The sequence below is a fragment of the Carettochelys insculpta genome, chromosome 3 (genome assembly GCF_033958435.1).
Source record: "Carettochelys insculpta isolate YL-2023 chromosome 3, ASM3395843v1, whole genome shotgun sequence".
Lineage (NCBI taxonomy): Eukaryota > Metazoa > Chordata > Testudines > Carettochelyidae > Carettochelys > Carettochelys insculpta.
Genome location: NC_134139.1, coordinates 58333828 through 58351826, shown reverse-complemented (window position 1 = coordinate 58351826; position 17999 = coordinate 58333828). Strand labels below are relative to the sequence as shown.

General features: G+C 42.2%; 1 protein-coding gene across 2 annotated transcripts in view; it reads right to left on the bottom strand.

The window, feature by feature from the left end:
* The window catches only part of RAB3GAP2 (RAB3 GTPase activating non-catalytic protein subunit 2), a 72945-nt gene extending 55373 nt beyond the window's left edge, over positions 1 to 17572 (bottom strand). Inside the window, exons 1-2 of one of the 2 annotated variants that reach the window (XM_074989937.1) lie at positions 17398 to 17572; positions 3523 to 3590 (exon numbers count right to left, since the gene is read on the bottom strand). In XM_074989937.1, the coding sequence (XP_074846038.1) occupies positions 3523 to 3590; positions 17398 to 17506 (177 nt within the window). In that variant the 5' untranslated portion in view covers positions 17507 to 17572. The remainder of the gene's footprint in view (positions 1 to 3522; positions 3591 to 17397) is intronic. The other variant, XM_074989938.1, reaches the window with a different exon arrangement.
* Between the last annotated feature and the right edge of the window lie 427 nt (positions 17573 to 17999).

Sequence of the window (17999 nt, the reverse complement as noted above, 5' to 3'; positions counted from 1 at the left end):
TACAGAAGAAACTGAGTATGTAATTCTCTTGTTACAATGCTCTTTTATAACTGATTACTAGGAATTCCTTTCGCATCTTACTTCCCAGAAACATAACAGGTCCAACATACACTCTCCAGCTCTATTCCTCACATTTCTACTTCAAAATAAGTCTTTGACCTAGGGCTGCCATGTAGACCTGTTCTGTCAAGCTTAAGCTTCACATCGTAGTTACTGTTCTTACATAAGATTTTTTGAGTTGCTGGGAAGGAAATGGGTGAGAACAAAGGGATGGAATGCAAATAGCTATATACAGATATGGATAAAGCCACCTAGAAACTGTTCATCTGCAAAAAAAATACAAATCAGTGTAAACAATAGTGCACACTGTAACTGAAGTTGTTCATATACTTTTGAGCAGCTGAAACATGTTTTTGAATGTATTAAGTTTCACATTTGCATGAAAAACTTCCTCCTCACCCCAAGTAAGACAGCTCCGTCAAACTGAAAAAATATCAGTCTAGAACGAGATCTCAGATTTTCCCCAAAGTTTTGTAATATCAATCTTCATATGTTAAGAATTGTCCAATTTCTTTTAATCACACCCACTTACTGAACTTACATCTACTTAGGATGTTCAGAGTTCACAGAAGGCATTTGCTTTATCACGGCTATCAAAAGATTAAAAACAATCACACAATCTCACTGTTAAGCATAATAAAATATTGAAATATTTGGTTGTTTTTCCATTTTCAAATATACTGATTTCAAATTACAACACAGACTACAAAGTGTAAAGTGTGCTCACGGCATATTTTTAATTACAAATATTTTAACTGTCAAAATAAAAGAAACAGTATTTTTCAAATCATTTAATACGAGTACTGCAGTACAATCTCTAACATGAAAGTTGAACTTACAAATATAAACTTATGTATTAGAAAACCTACATTTCAAAAATAAAGCAATGTAAACCACTAGAACCTACAAGTCTACACTATCCTACTTCTTGTCCACTCAGAAAACCAAATTGTTCATATTTGCAGGAAATAATGCTGCCCAGTTTTGTTTATAAGGTCACCTGAAAGTGAAAACAGGCACATGCATGGCATTGTTGTAGACAACATCACATATTTACATGCCAGGTGTGCTAACAAGTCATGCGTCCCTTTAATACTTCAACCTCCATTCCAAAGGACATGCATCCATGCTGCTAATGAGTTCTACTCAATAACCATCCAAAGCAGTGCATACCAACATGTATTCATTATCATCTGAGTCAGATGTCACCAGAAGAAGGTACAGGTTCTGTAGTTTCCACATGAAAGTATTACTCTTTTAAGACTTCTGAAAGCATGTTATATACCTTCTCCCTCAGCTTTTAGAAGGCGTTTCAGATTCTCAAACTTTGGGTAAAGTCCTGTAGCTATCTTTAGAAATCTCACATTGGTGCTTTCTTTGCATTTTCTCGAACATGTTGTTAAAATGAACTTGTGCTTGGTTACCACCACCTCAGACTGCTGTAATGTGAAATGACAATGGAAAACATACAATTCTTCTCCAAGGCTTGAGTCACAAATTAAATTAATTTTTTTTTTGTTTTGTTACATGAGTATCATCAGTGTGGAAACATGTCCTCTGAGATGCTGGCTGAAGCACAACAGAGCATGTGAAAGTTTAGCATATATGTCAGGTGACTATTATGTGATGCCTGCTACAAAAACGTCATGTGAGAGCACCTGTTCTCATTTTCAGGTAACACCCTAAAGAAGCAGGCAGCATTATCTGCAGCAAATGTAAACAAACTTTTTTATCTTTGCAGATGGTTGAAGAAGTAGGACTGAGTGGACTCACGGGCTCTACAGTTTTGCATTTTGTTTTTGAGTGCAGTTATGTAGCAATCTACATTTATAAGTTGCACTTTCACACACAGAAATCACTCCACACCACTCATCTGAAGTGAACTGAAAAATGTTACTCCTTTTATCATTTCTACAGTTCAAACATTTGTAATAAAAATAATATAAAGTGAGCAGTGGACATTTTATATTCTGTGTTGTAAATGAAAATGTAGAAAAGCATCCAAAATATTTAATAAATTTCCATTGGTAGTGTAGTGTTTAGCAGCGTTATTAACCAACAGCCCTGGTTTTTATTACTTTCTAATGTAGCCAGTAGAAAACACATTGTTTCAAAATGTTTGGGTGTGGGGGGAGGAGGGGAAGGGAAAAAAACCCCAGATCTCCTGACATACAGACTCAACTGACCAGAAAACTGGGACCTTTGTTAGAGGAGTTAAATAGCGACAAGAATGGGATGATTTATGAACTCTCTCTACTGTGGAAATGCTGTACAGGCACAGTAGAAGAAAAATAATTTAATTCTACAACCATAAGTGCCATGCAGCTTTTCACCCTAAAGCCGTATGATTTCAACTCCAACCGACCCAGGCTCTGAGACTGAGTGTTGTGTTTTTTCTTTGCACTGTAGATACACTCAGGTATAAGATATTACTGGGAAGTTGGGTCGAGTACCTACAGTTGTGATAAAGAGCAGCTGACAAGAATCTGATACCTGATTACACTTTCTATAATGAAGAAGATCAAAAACTGACAAAACAGGTGAACCACTCGGAAGTTATGGAGAAGAGGGATGAGGCCTACAGAAGGAGGATTAATATTGGCATGAGCAGCCCCCAATTATCAAGGAGTGCCAGGTAGTATTCAAGCACAAGTTACAAGTAGAGCACTGAAGTCAGGAGGGCAAGCTGGTGAGTGAAGAGAGGAAGATTTCAAGAAGGCAGCCAAGGGAGGAAAAGGATGGGCATGCACTCCATCCAGTCATCTCTGGCCATGATCAGCTCAATTCCCTTCTTCTTCTACTGCCAGTCACTTGCCCTTTGGAGATTTCACTGGAATTTAATTTCCTAGGAAGTAACATCCATCTCCTCCCAGCTCCAGAGTTCTTCCAGAAGCCACCCCTACCACGAAGTCTCTGTACACACTGCCCTCCTCTGGCCCTCAGTAATAACTGAGCTAACTGATGTAACTGCAGCCCATAGGTAAGAATTAATCGCATAAGGCAAACTGACCAGATTGTTTGTTAATGGAACTTCCTTTTGGAAGAGCATAATCTGGAATCACAAGCAAATCAAAACAAATGTAAATAAAAATTCAGAAAGTTTTGTTTAATTGTTTGGCCAGAAACACTAAAAGGTACGCTTCTAGCAGAGTTCTCTTTGAAGAATTGTCTAATTTGAAGAAAAAAATAATTACAGCTCCCTGAGCAGTGCAACAAAAGTACTTTTGGGCATAAGAGGACCAAATTACCTGAGGCTCATGCCTCTATAACTACGTAGTGACTAATTAATTTTAAAAACTCAGTTATAAAGGAAAGTTATAAACATACAAATAGTATTTACAGTCTCATCAGACAAGAGCCTTCTTGGCTACATGAAAGCTATTTAAATTAAAACCAAGAGAAAAGATTCACTGAGAAAAGACAAAAGCCTCGATGATAAAAAGAGAATGCATACAGACTTACAGGTTCTTGTATTTCTGCTTCATCCCAGGCTCCCCAGCCATCATCTTCCCAGTTTTGTGATTTATCTACTTTAAATAAAACAATTAAAAATCATGAACTACAGCACAGACAAAGGAAAAAATAATAAAGTTGTTTTCTTCTTATGCATCACACTTTGTATCAGACCTATCATTGGCTAGGTACAACTAAGACTAAAGGCAACCAATACATGGATCCTGAAATGTAAAATGTACCATATTGTATTTTTAATGAAAGTAGTATTTGTATTTACTTTTAACATTTCATAAATAATATTTCTAAATGCAAGATTAAAAATGTGCTCTAAACACAGGATTTGGAACAGGAGAGATGTGTCTGTAGCTTTACATTTGTTTTTTCCGGAACAATCTAATTCTGCTTTGGTGTCCTGGTATGTGGGGTGCTTGCTTCTGATTATGAGTTTGGCAAGACTGGGGAGTTATCTGAAGGCCAGAAAAGAGGGTTCAGAAAAAAAACTATTTTCAGGATTTGGGCCCGATGAAGATTTTTTGATGATACCCCATATAGGCTCTAGAGTAGGGTGACTGGTGACAAGTAGGCATGTGCAGTCCAATGGGAAGGCTTTCGCTCTTCTCATATACTTGGACCAACACTGCAAACAGTGAAAGATACCTCATTTTTGCCATTTAAAATGGCAACTCTAACATAAAGAGGAACCCAGATGGAACAGCAACATTTACTGCCTAAGCAGATGCAAGAAAAACACCACACCCAGATAATTACCGTCAGCTTCAACAATGGAAGCCTACAATACATACATCAACTCTACACAAAAATAGATCACCACACTACCACAGAACCAAATACCCAAGACACACCAAGTCAGGCACTCAGATACCGCAGAATTTACTCTGAGAAAAACAAAAAAATCCAGGTTAAAGCTAAACACACCTAAAACTGCCTTCACTAAATGAGGACACTGTATCAGACAAGTTGAATGTGACACTGAAGGGGCCATCCATAACTGTCCACTCCAAATTTCTGGTAGTCAGAGGTCAGGGACATTAACAGGGTAGCCACTGATGGACCTATGCTCCATGAACTTATCTTGTTCTATTTTGATCTTCAGTATAGCTTTGGCCTTCATAACATCCACTGGAAGAGCTCCACAGGCAGATCATGTGAGCCACATCTACACTAGCAAGTTCTTTAAGAAAATCAGGCCCTTTTTCTAAAGAACATACAGAGCATCCCCACACAAAATGCACTCTTTCAAGCAGAAATCAAAAGGATGGGGTTCTTCTTCCAGATGCCCTCTTCTGCTCCCGGATCAGGAAGAGCACCTTCTTTCAAAAGCTTTTTTTTTTTTTTTTAAAAACAAACAAAAAAAAAAGTGTATGTAGATGCACCATGGGCCCTTTTTTCGGAAGAGCAGTCCTCATGGCACCAGATATTCTGATCACTACCCCATCTTTCAAAAGAACGAGACCAGTGTGGATGCTCTCTATCAAAAGAGTGGAACAATCTTTTTATCTGCTTTTTTGAGTATGGATGCGCTGTTTCAAAAGAAGATCTTCCAGAAGATTATCTTTCAAAAGATCACGGTAGTGTAGACGTGGTCATGTTGTGTGAAGAAATACTTCCTTTTGTTTGTTTTAAACCTGCTGCCGATTGCTTTCATTGGGTGACTCATCGTTCTTGTATTATGGGAAAGAGTAAGTAACACCTTCTTCTTCACATTCTCTACACCATTCATGATTTTACAGAGCTGACATATCCTCTCTTCAGCTATGTCTGTGCTGCACACCTTACAACAGCGTAACTGCGCCACCGTAAGGTGCACAGCGTAGCCGCTCTTTGTCGCTGGGAGAGAGACCCTGGTGACAAAATAAAACCATTGTGAGAAAGGCATGGTAGCTTTGTTGCCATAAGACCATCTTCTGCTGACAAAACACTGTACACAATGGCACTTTTTACCACTAAAACATCTCCATTTTCTCATCCATGGGCAACAGAAGTTTTAACAATGAAAGTGCATTGTGGATGTAACCTAAGTTGTCTCTTTTTCCAAGCTGAAAAAGCCAAATTTTTTTAGCCTCTCTGTACCTTTTCCAAGTCATATACGTATTTTCTGAAAGGGGGTGACCAAAACTGCACACAGTATTCAACGTGTCAAGAGTGCCGTGGATTTAGACAGAGCTATTATATTCTCTACCAACTCCATCCCAATGGGTTCTTAACATATTGTTATAGTTTTTTTTTTTAAATTGCTCCCATAGATTGAGCTGTGATTGTTTGGCCGGTTTCTTGCTTCTAACATTCTTTGCAAAATTTCAATATTAGTTTGTTAATCTAACTAGTTTTTCTACAAATGCTTTCTTGGCCTGTCTAGTTATATTTTTACGCTTCACTTGCTAGAGTTCATGCATCTTTCTGTTTTCCTCAGGAGAATTTAACTTCCAAATTTTAAAAAGATGTCCTTTTTTCCTTAATGGCTTCTTTTATCCTGTTTAGGTGCTATGGCGGCACTTTTTGATCCTCATTTTTTGTGTTTGAGGTATACATTTAATTTGAGCCTCCACTAAGCTGTTCATAAATATTTCCCATTTTTACAGGCATTTGAGTTTTGGGACTACCTTTTAATTTGCCTTTAACTAGCTTTCTCATTTCTGTGCAGTATCCCTTTCCGAAGTTAAATACTACTGTTGTGTGCTTCTTTGCCACTCCTCACCCCAAAGAATTTAAGTGTAACTACATTATGAGATTATGGTTAGCAAATGCTCTAGCTATATTCACCTCTTGAACCAGATCTTGAGTTAGCCCGACGTGGAATACAGGAATTACCTCTTCCATCTGTGATCCCAGGACTAGCAGGCATTCATGGTATCAAACTATTTCTACATTTCATCCTGAAGTTCTATATACTCAGTCACTATGGGGATAGTTGAAATTCCCTCTTTATTAATTATTTATTATCACTCTTATTGAGTTCTCTCTCTGATCTCCCAGAGCATTTCATAGTCACCACCCTGGTCCATATATCACTATTACTTTATTCTTAGAATTTGCAAGCTTGAATAATATCTACAGAGACTCTATGGTGCAGTTTAATTCAGTTAAGTTGTTGTTTTGTTTTACAATATTTGATTCTAAATTACCACTTTCCCATCAGTAGGGCCTACTGTGTTATTCCTATACATTTGGACCCTGGTAGAAAAGGGAAGATCAGAGAAGATGGGAAGTAAAGTTAATTTCTTAATTTTAGTTTGGTAGAGAAGATGTACAAAGGATGACTGGTAACTGAAAGTATCGGAGGGGTAGCCGTGTTAGTCTGGATCTGTAACAACAACGAAGGGTCCTGTGGCACCTTATAGACTAACAGAAAAGTTTTGAGCGTGAGCTTTCGTGAGCACAGACTCACTTCATCAGATGCTGGTCTTGGAAATCTGCAGGGCCAGGTATAAATAAGCCAGAGCAAGGGTGGGGATAACAAGGTTAGCTCTGTCAGCAAGGGTGAGGTATACTACCAGCAGTTGATCTGGAGGTGTGAACACCAAGGGAGGGGAAGCTGCTTCTGTATTTAGCCAGCCATTCGCAGTCTTTGTTTAAGCCAGAGCTGAGGACATCGAATTTGCAGATGAATTGTAGCTCAGAAATTTCTCTTTGGAGTCTGGTCCTGAAATTTCTTTGCTGTAGGATAGCTACTTTTAAGTCTGCTACTGTGTGGCCTGGGAGATTGAAGTGCTCTCCTACGGGTTTTTGTATATTGCCATTTCTGATATCTGATTTGTGTGCATTTATTCTTTTACGTAGAGACTGTCCAGTTTGTCCGATGTATATAGCAGAGGGGCATTGCTGGCACATGATGGCATAAATGATATTAGTAGATGTGCAGCTGAATGAACCCACGATGGTGTGGCTGATCTGGTTAGGTCCTGTAATGGTGTTGCTGGTGTAGATATGGGGGCAGAGCTGGCAACGAGGTTTATTGCATGGATGGGTCCCTGAGTTAGAGTGACTATGGTCCGGTGTGCCACGAAGCCTCTTACTACAGGACAAGCCGAAGAGAGAAACCAACAGAACACCACTAGCCACCACCTGCAGTCCTCAGCTAAAACCTCTACAGTGCATCATCAGGGATTTACAACCCATCCTGGACAATGATCCCCCACTTTCACAGGCCTTGGGAGGCAGACCAGTCCTTGCCCACAGACAGCCTGCCAACCTGAAGCTAATCCTAACCAGCAACTATACACCGGACCACAGTCACTCTAACTCAGGGACCCATCCATGCAACAAACCTCTTTGCCAACTCTGCCCACATATCTACACCAGCAACACCATTACAGGACCTAACCAGATCAGCCACACCATCGTGGGTTCAGTCAGCTGCACATCTACTAATATCATTTATGCCATCATGTGCCAGCAATGCCCCTCTGCTATATACATCGGACAAACTGGACAGTCTCTACGTAAAAGAATAAACGCACACAAATCAGATATCAGAAATGGCAATATACAAAAACCCGTAGGAGAGCACTTCAATCTCCCAGGCCACACAGTAGCAGACTTAAAAGTAGCTATCCTACAGCAAAGAAATTTCAGGACCAGACTCCAAAGAGAAATTTCTGAGCTACAATTCATCTGCAAATTTGACGCCCTCAGCTCTGGCTCAAAGACTGCGAATGGCTGGCTAAATACAGAAGCAGCTTCCCCTCCCTTGGTGTTCACACCTCTAGATCAACTGCTGGTAGTAAGCCGCACCCTTGCTGACTGAGCTAACCTTGTTATCCCCACCCTTGCTCTGGCTTATTTATACCTGGCCCTGCAGATTTCCAAGACCAGCATCTGATGAAGTGAGTCTGCGCTCACGAAAGCTCACGCTCAAAACTTTTCTGTTAGTCTATAAGGTGCCACAGGACCCTTCGTTGCTGGTAACTGAAAGAAATTCATAAAACCAGCTCCTACCTACAATTTTAGAGTTTCTCATGGGGAAGTGCTTAGAAGGCAGCCATCCAGTAGTTAGAGCAGGGACCTGCAATTTATGACTCCTGAAGTCAGTCATAAGCTCTGTCATTTATTAAGTGTGACTTGGGAAAGTCACTCTGTCTACTTCATTTTACCCATCTAAAAAATGGGGACACAAATATTTCTCTCCTATCGTTCAGTCTATTATAAGAGTTAATTAGTAAAGGTTGAACCTCTCTAATCTGCGACTCTCTCCTCCAGCAACATTCTTCATCCAGCATGATTTTAGTTAGCCAGACAACTGCTTATCATGGGTGTGGCCAAGTTTCCCATGTTTTTCAGTATTCCTTGCTGTTTACTTGGCTGTAATTTACTCCTACTTGTCTTCTAAGAGCCCAGTAAGCAGTGGAAGTGTTGATAACGTGTTAGACAATATCAGCTTCCTGTGGTCCAGCAAATTCTCTCATTTGCCATTGGTCAGGTCCCTGGGGTGCTTTACAAGAGAGGTTCAGCCTGTACTTGTAAAGTTCTTTGTGACCTTAGGCTATGTTGAAGTGCCAATGAAATGCAAAATGTAATAGAAATAAAAACCCTGATTTCAGAGTAACATATGTGCAAACAAAACTTAGGGGCAGCTTCTCAAGTGACTGGTTAAAGGGGGAATACGAAAACATTCACCTTTAAGTCACTAGTTCAAATACTGGCAAAGTTAGCAGCAATCAGAAGTCATTACTAAAAGCGGTCCACTGCCCTAAGCGAGACCATCTCAAAACAATTCTTAACACACAGACATCCACATAGCAAGGACGATTATCGAATCAGTACCCATGGACATGATCTCAAAGCAACCAAACTAATTTAAGAGTTCTTCATGTCAGGAAAGAAACATATTGCGAGACAAAACAAAACAGAAGAAATGTAGCGGCTTGAAGTCTAACAAAATAATTTATTTGGTGATGAGGTTTCATGGGACAGACCCACTTCATCAGATCAATCTCATTTCCAATACAGACTGTCATTTATAAGTACAGAGGACCTGCCCCCCCTCCACACACACAAAAAAAACCCCTGAGAAATCAAATACGTAAGAGTGGGATGAGGGGTGGAGGGGTCCTACCTGAGATAATTACGAGCAGTCTTTGTAACGTATGAGGTAGTTGATGTCTCTGTTCATACCATGTGTTAATGTGTTGAATTTGAATATGAATTCCAATTCACAAATGTCTCACCCTAATCTGTTTTTAAATTGTTTTTGCTCCAGGTTCCTACTCATGAGGTCTCCTCTTGCCCTCCCCCACAAACACAAACATGCAAACCCTTCTAATGCATATGCTGCTACTACTCGCAGCGTTCCCAATCTGCACCATGAGTGAGGAAAAAATTAGGAACAGATTAAAAATAAGAGACAAGGCATAACTCCAGTTCTAGTGTAGAAGGGGAAGGAGCCGAGTAACAGCATGAATTTAAATAAAAAGAGAATTAGAATAGAAAGGTGTAAACAATGGGATGAGAAAAATAAATCCTGAGAGAAAAGAAAACAGACAGGAAAACCCACAATTTTGAGTTAGTAAGCAGTAGGACTTTTCCTATATTTTATAGTACTTTCTTGGCACTTATCCTCATGCGGATTAAGTTTAAGGAAAAAGGGCGGGGGGGCACGTTGGTGGTGCTGCACAGAATTTGTCTTGTAATGCTTCAAAAAGTTATTGTTGACTGTTCATGTGTTTAATGCTGTAACAGCAAGCATTTTTTTCTGCTAGCTGGTAAGAACCGCAATGGAAGAGAGAAGAGGAAAGGGTTTCAGATATATGAAAGTATTGAAACTTGGAAATCAGAGTAAAGATTCTTGCAAAAAAAAAAAAAGGCGGGGGGTGGTAGCAGCCAACCAGCTAAATCAATCAAGACTAATAAGCAGTCTGCCTACTACTCAGCAAGCTAAACATCCAGAGTCCACACAGAAAAGAATGAAAAACTTCTACTGCAGATGTGCATCTTTTTGCCTATTAGGCTAACTGAATACTTACATGTAAGTAACGCCATTAATCCACATAGACCCAAAACTTTACGGTAAAGGAGGATACATTCAATGCAATAGATAGCTTCCTGAGCCTATAATAAGTTCATACATAATCTGGGTTGACAACTGAAATTATTTTGTAATGCACTGTTAAAGTGTCTAGTGAGTTTTTTGCATTTGTGAATGCACCTAGAGTAAACTCTTTCATAGCTGACATGCTATCATCCAGAACTCACAAATAACTGGCATTTTAACCGTAAGTAAAGTTTAGTTAACTTTACTATTAGTATAGTGAAAGTAAATAAAAATAAATACAGCAAATACAAGTTTACAGTGTACAGTATTACTGTTGTTGGTCAATAAATTACTCTGCATACATATTTTGTTTCTTAATAGCTAACCTTGTTTTTCTTTAGTGTTATGCATTGCTAGGTATACCTCTCTATTATCCAGAATATTTGAATATCCAGCAGCCTCCTGGTCCCGGGGCTGCCAGATATGAAAGAATTTACTGTATTACACAGTACACTCCTAGGATCCTGCAAAGGCTTCGCTTTTATAAAATGAAAACAAGCTTCAGAACCGTAACAGGTTGTCAGTGTCTATTTTAAAACATGCTGTACTCTATGTCTAGTTAAGAACTAGTAAGCACTGGACTATGATTAAATAATACAATCTTCATTTTGGAGCCCCGCTTCCCCCTTTGTTTTTTCTTCTGCGGGCAGTTTTGTCAGGGCTTCAGAAAGACCATTACACAAATGTGTGTTTAGATCAGTGTTTCCCAAACCGCGTTCCGTGGAACACTGGTGTTCCATGTGATATCAATAGGTGTTCAATGAAAATATTTTGATGCTTGAGATATTTTTTCTTCTAAAATATTAAATATGAAATTGTATGTGTATCAAAATACAAAGGTATTTAAATAGTATTTCGATTGTAAGTATATTAATATTTATAAACACATTCATACTATGTATAGTTGTCATTATGCAACTAGCGCCAAATTAACTGGAGTCAATTCAGATTGTTTCAGCACAAGTCATGTTCAGAAGCACGTGATGCTGCACCTGATATGAGGATTCAACTCTCTAGCATATTAGGTGGATTTGTGATCAAAAGATGAAAGAACACCATCCATTTAAAAAACTGTCTTATTTTTCATTTTCCAGTAATTTTCTGTAGAAAATAACATCTGTAAAAATGCAGTTTAAGAATATTTTCCAAACCTCATTTGTTTTGCATTTCTTCATAATTTTTTTTTTAGCTTTAAGAAAGGACTGTCCTTTTTTTGAACAATTTTATATCTATTTTTGTGTGAAAGAATGATACTAATCATCCTTATTTTGCCTGTTACACTGATGTTTTGTTTGGGGTTTTTACTTAATTTTTGTACTTAATTATAGGGTTTGCTAACCATCCTATCAGAAGGACATTAGTTGTTCTTTGAGATGATTTTCTCCTGTTGGTTTTTGTTCTTTGTAAAATAAAAGTCATCTAAAAAACCCTAACTCTTTTAAATCTACTTTTGAGCATAACGTGCAGCAATTTTTTGGAATTAGACCCTCCGCCCGCCCGCCCGCCCACCCACCGCGGCCTGCATGTATGTGTTCCATCAATATATTCCAAGCCAAAAGTATTCCATGGTCAAATTAGTTTGGGAAACACTGGTTTATATCATTCCATTCCTCCTTGTGGGATATTTTGCATTTCTCTTCTTTTGTTCCTATTTCAAACACTCATTTGAGTGAAGGCCTGATGCATCCTGAAGGTCCGCAGCAGAGATCACACCTTCATTTATCATGTGGAGACACTAACTTAAAAGTACTTACATATATGTTAAATTTATGAAGAATTTGATGCAAGCACTCACTTAAACACTTCCCTGAATTGAAAGCACGGCAAACAAGAATCTATTCTATGCCTCTTTACTCATGCCCTTTTTGAATATTACCATTTTGTACAAAAATAACCCTACCAGATATAAAGGCTTGGAGGGAGTAAAAGAAAAATGGCACAACAGTAGTTCTTCCAACTTGCCGTCTAGGAGTTTTTCCCATTGAGAGTAATAAAGATCCAAAGCTTACAGGCAAGCTACCATTTGATCAAAGATAAAAATGAGTAACTATGTGACCACTATGTGACAAACCACTTTATTTACCAGTAAAAGAAATGAAGGAGGATAAAGCTGGGGAGGGGGGGGAAGTGAAAGGTGTAATAAAGGAAAGAATGAAAAGCTGTATCAATTCACCATGCCATCAGCTGCCAGCTTTTTCTCCATCATTTATCAATTCAACTTTTTTTCCTAAGTCATTCAGGAGCTGACTGAGAAGAGCCTGGCCTCCTAATTGTTAAAGATAGGCAACATACACCTCTTCATATTTTTGTCTTTACATATATATTTACAAAAAGAGATCAGACAAAATACTTCTCACTCGTTAAGTTGTACACCTGACAGTATTTCATATATGATCAGTTTCCATTATATAGTCAATCAGTTGCTACTCTTGGTATGGGTTTCTCAGTGGCAGCTGCAGGGGGATCTTGGTTAATAGCCAGGAGAACATAAGAACTGACATACTGGGTCAGACCAAAGGTCCATCTAGTCTAGTAACCTGTTTTCCAACAGTGGCCAGTGCCAGATGCTCCTGAAGGAATGAACAGAACAGGCAATCATCAAGTGATCCACCCACTGTTGCCCATTCCCAGCTTCTAACAGAGGATAGGAACACCATTCCTGCTCTTGTGACTCAAAAAGACATGCCCCTACACGCCTTCTTGAGTGATGCTAGTCCAAAGTGTACTTTGCATCCTTTTCTCAATTCCTGTATTTTAGATTTAATGTTTTCCCTATTACAGATGTAAGCTTCCTGATTTCCCCCCCGCCCCAAAAGTCTTCAGGTTTAATCTCTCATCTGAACTGCTTTCTACATAACCTTTATAAAATAAAATTAGCAAGCACTGGCCAAGCCACAGTTTTCAGCCCTCTTTATCTGCTGATCCCCTGGCTCGGTCCCTTGAAACAAGGGCAAGCGTTCATCTCTCGCATCTTAAAAGCTCCACGCTTTACCATCCTTTCCCCTCCAACTACCCGCCTCCTTCTTTTCATCTCTAAACTCATTGTTCACAATTACTGGTTCCAGGTCCTCTCCTCCAGTTCCATTCTAGACTAGCTTCAATCCAGTTTTCAATCACTTAAACTCCAGTGATATGACTCTCTCCATTCTCTAACTATCCCATCAAAGCTAAAGCTCAGAATGAGTGCCCTATCCTCATGCTCCTTGACCTGTCAGCTACCCATATTCCCTTTCTTAGAACAGAAGAACAGCCATACCGGGTCAGACCAAAGGTCCATCCAGCCCAGTATCCTGTCTGCCGACAGTAGCCAATGCCAGGTGCCCCAGGGGAGGTGAACTGAAGACAATGATCAAGCAATTTACCTCCTGCCATCCATCTTCCACCTTTGACAAAAGGCTAGTCACCATACTTTACCCCTTGCTTATAGCCGTCTTTATCCTCCCCAGATTTTCCTCTCTAGTTGCTCATTTACCACCTGGGCTCTATTCTTCAGCCACTTCTATACCCAGGGCCATCCCTAGGAGGGTGCAGGGCCCATGGCAACCCCCCTTCTGCGGCCACACCTCTGCTCCATGGCCACTCCCACTTCACCCCCATCCTACCTCTTTCTGCCCACTCCAACCCTTCCCTGAAGTTCCCTCCCTGGAACTATGTGACTCAAGGGATGAGCTGGTGGCAGAGGATCTGACACAGGGCAGCAGTAAGAGTGCCCTCCCCCACCCCACACACACACACTCACCATGGCAGCAGGAGCCCAGGAAGCTGAGCAACCTGGCAGACTCTTCGCTCCACCACTATCTCCCAGACCAGTCACTGTGCTTTCCCAAGCCCTGCATTGCTCAAGGGAGTGGAGTGCAGTGGGCTGGGGCAGGGGCACTCTGCTTCCTGCCACCACAGTGAAGTGGAGCAACCCAGCTGGGAGGAGAGCGATGCAGGCTGCTGCATGTGTCATTCTGCTTTCTGAGCTCTTGTTGTGCAGTGAGTGCAGAAGAAACCTCTTCTGCTTCTTTATGCTTCCCCACTCCCCAGGCTATCCCTTGGGGCCATCCTAGGCCCCGTGAGCCTCCATCAATACTGGGGACCATTCCATCCACAGGACAGCCACTGCTAAAACCCAGGGTTGTGAGTTCAGTCTTCAGGGGCCATTTAGGAATGTGGGGCAAAAAAAAAGTGGGGGCGGGGTGTTTGGTCCTGCCAAGAGGGACTAGACTCAATGATCTCGTGAGGTCCCTTCTACTTCTATGAGATGCAATGTTTGTGCTGGGACGGAGCTCAGATTCAATATGATAAAAACAAACCTCCTCTTCTTACCCACATATACCTTCTCCTTCATCTCCTTTGTAGTCACTACAGACCACACCAACATCCTACTTGTCTGTCACTCAGGTCCATACCCTAGGCACAATTGCTCAGACTTTTCTCTAGGTTCTCATACACAGGTTATTTTAAGTCTTGTGGAGTCTTTCTGCAAAACACCTATAAAATAAGACATTTCCTATCCATCCACACAGCACAAGATCTCATCCATGATTTCACCATCTCAATTACTTCAACATCCTTTTCTCTAGTCCTAACAAATGCTATTTTGCCCCCTACATACCCATTCAAAATCAGCTACAAAATCCTTTTCCTAGCCCCTCACTTTGACCACATCACCCCTTTCTCTTTGCGTCCCTCCACTGGTGACTTTTCTAACACATCAGATAAAACCTAATTGTCTTTGCTCTCAAGGCCCTGACCTACTTTTCCTTATTCTCTGGTGAGATATTGACTTCCACTGCCAACAGGCCAATGAGATAAGCCTCTATCAACCACTTGTTCAGTCTTTAAAAAAGCATCCATGTGCTCTTTCCCATGCTACCTTTATACTTAAGGGAAGCTCTCCATAAATGTCTGTAAAGCTATCTCAGTATCCTTTAAATTTTCCTTTGCCAGGATGATTACTAAAAACTTGACAACAGTTAGACCACTGCTTCACTAAGGCCACTACCTACTACGCTGACCAATATTGCCTTGTTGTTTCCATGCAATCCATGCCTGTCTGTAGCCATCTTTTGATTCATCTTCTACATTGTCTGTAACCTGTTTGGGTCAGTGACCGTCTTTTAGTTTTTTGTACAGCACAGGGGTGGCCAACACGTGGCCCTGGGGCCAGAATCCAGCCCACAAAGCCTTTTCATCTGGCCTGCAAAGCTGGCATCAGTACCATTTTGATAGCTGGCTGTGAGGTGTGGGGCAGAAACCTGCAGCTCTGGAGGCACATGGCTCTTCAAGGAGCCATTTACGGCTCTGGAAGTTGCTGGTGACTCCACCTCTGGCTCCCTGCCCTGCCATGCTGAAACAATGGAACTCAATTAAATTGGTTTAACAGGGAGCTGAAGGGATCCACCTGTCAAACCCATTAAATTGAGTTCCATTATTTCAGTGAGACAGGGCAGGGAGCCACCCACACTGCAGGTGGGGAAAGGGAATAGGAGAGCTCAAGGAGCCACACAGATACTCTGAGGAGGTGGCCATGGCAAAGGAGCAGCCGGGGTCAGCAGCAGTGTGCAGAGCTCATGTCTGAGGTAAATTAATCCTGGGTTTGGGGCTGAGAGGAGTTAAGACTGGCAATGGGAATGGGGCTGAGAGGGGATAATCTGAGGGTTGGGGTGGGGGCAGGTTTGGGGCTATTTTGTGCTTGGCCCCCCAGAACATATAAAAGAATTGTCATGTGACTCCCGATGAGAAAAAATTGGCCACTCCTGCTCTAAGCACTAAGTGTGAAAGACTCCCATTGACTTTAATAGGAGCTTATTCCTTGAGAAACAAACTAAATGTTAAGAAACTGAACCTAGAATTTGTCACATGTAGAAACTATTGTGATCACTCTGAACCTGAAAGTTCTATGTGGACACAGCACTCCATCCATGCATAAAGAATTGCAGGATCAGGATCTAAATTAGATGAATGTAAAATTAAAGCTCCCTGGAAAGAAAGTTTTAGTAATTTGAGAGAAGTGGGGGGGAAAAAATCTAAGATTGTAATTTGTACTATAATTTTAACTCAATTACAGTAGTTCACTTTTCACAGTAGCAAACTATTACTTCTTACACTCGGTTACGTTTATTTCTTTCCGTGTAAATTGGCAGGCATATGGGATTCTGTACAAAAAAGCATGCTTAAGAGCATATCAAAGAATAAAATTACATCTAAAGCACAAGTGACCTATTCTTCAGCAGTGGCTCAAGCAGAAACAATATTTGCAAGGAGGGCTAACAAACTGAACTGCCATAATGGCAGAACTGAACTGCCCCAAATCTCCCAACATGGGTTTCTGCTTTTCCCCTTCATGTTTAGTACTCATTAAATGAGGAGGGCGTTTGAAGATGACGCTGGCTATTTCGCTGGGCTCTGTGTGTAAGTGAAGCAAAGCTAAGCCAAGCCCTGCTGCCGCACTGTAGACGTGTACGGTTGAGCTCCCCCGCTGCACTCATCGCCTTTCCTTCAGGCTTTCCATAGGCGCCACCAAGCCGTCAGATTTTTAACCAGTGGAAATAACAGGAAGCAAAGGGGAAACGTTGCATTATACCATAGATCTGTTAGCAAACCCCGAGACGGCAAACCCTCCACAGCTTCCTCCCGTTTCAGTAAAACCCAGCGCCCCGCACTCAGCGAGGACAGGCCCGGCCCCCACGGCCAGGGGGCAGGCGATGTCCTACCCCGCGCTGGAGACCGCACCCCCCCCGCACAGGTGCGCACACCAGCCGGGGCAGGCCGCGGGGAGGGGACGGGGACGGGGAAGGTCTGTGCCCGCCCCGGCTGAGTTGAGGGGTGCAGGCGCAACCACTCACCGCTCTCCTTGCACGCCGCGGCGCCGGCCTGGCGGAGATGCGGGCACAGGAAGTCCCTGGCCGCGTCCAGGTCCTGGAAGTGGCAAAAGGGCAGCAGCGCGCAGGACATGGTACCGGCCGCAATGCCCACCGCCCGACCCGGCCCAGCCCGGAAATGCTCGGCCACTTGCCCACCAGCTGGAGCAGGCCTGTGCGCTGCGCATGCGTGGGAAGAGGGCGGGACGAGGAACGCGTCACGTGCTCATCGTGGGCCCCACCCCCGGGCCAAACGGCCTTAGGGGGGAGCACAGGAAGGCTCCTGGGCGAGCTGGGGAAGAGATCCCGTAGGGGTAACGGACCGCGGTAACAGTCGATTCACTGCCGCTCACTGTGGCCGGGCGCTTCCGAGGAGCGCTGGGGGCGCCCCGGGTGAGCGCGTTTCAGCCCATTGGGGATCGCTCTGAGCTGGGCCGCCTGCGGTCCCCGCCCCGCCCCGCCCCGCCCCATCCTTCGCACCCAGCCCGGGGTGTGGAGCATCTGCCAGGCGCTCCCCGAAGGAGAGCCCCGCTCGGGCGGGACCCCGCTCTTCGTCCGCAGGGGAGGGGACCAGTGATCATGGGGGT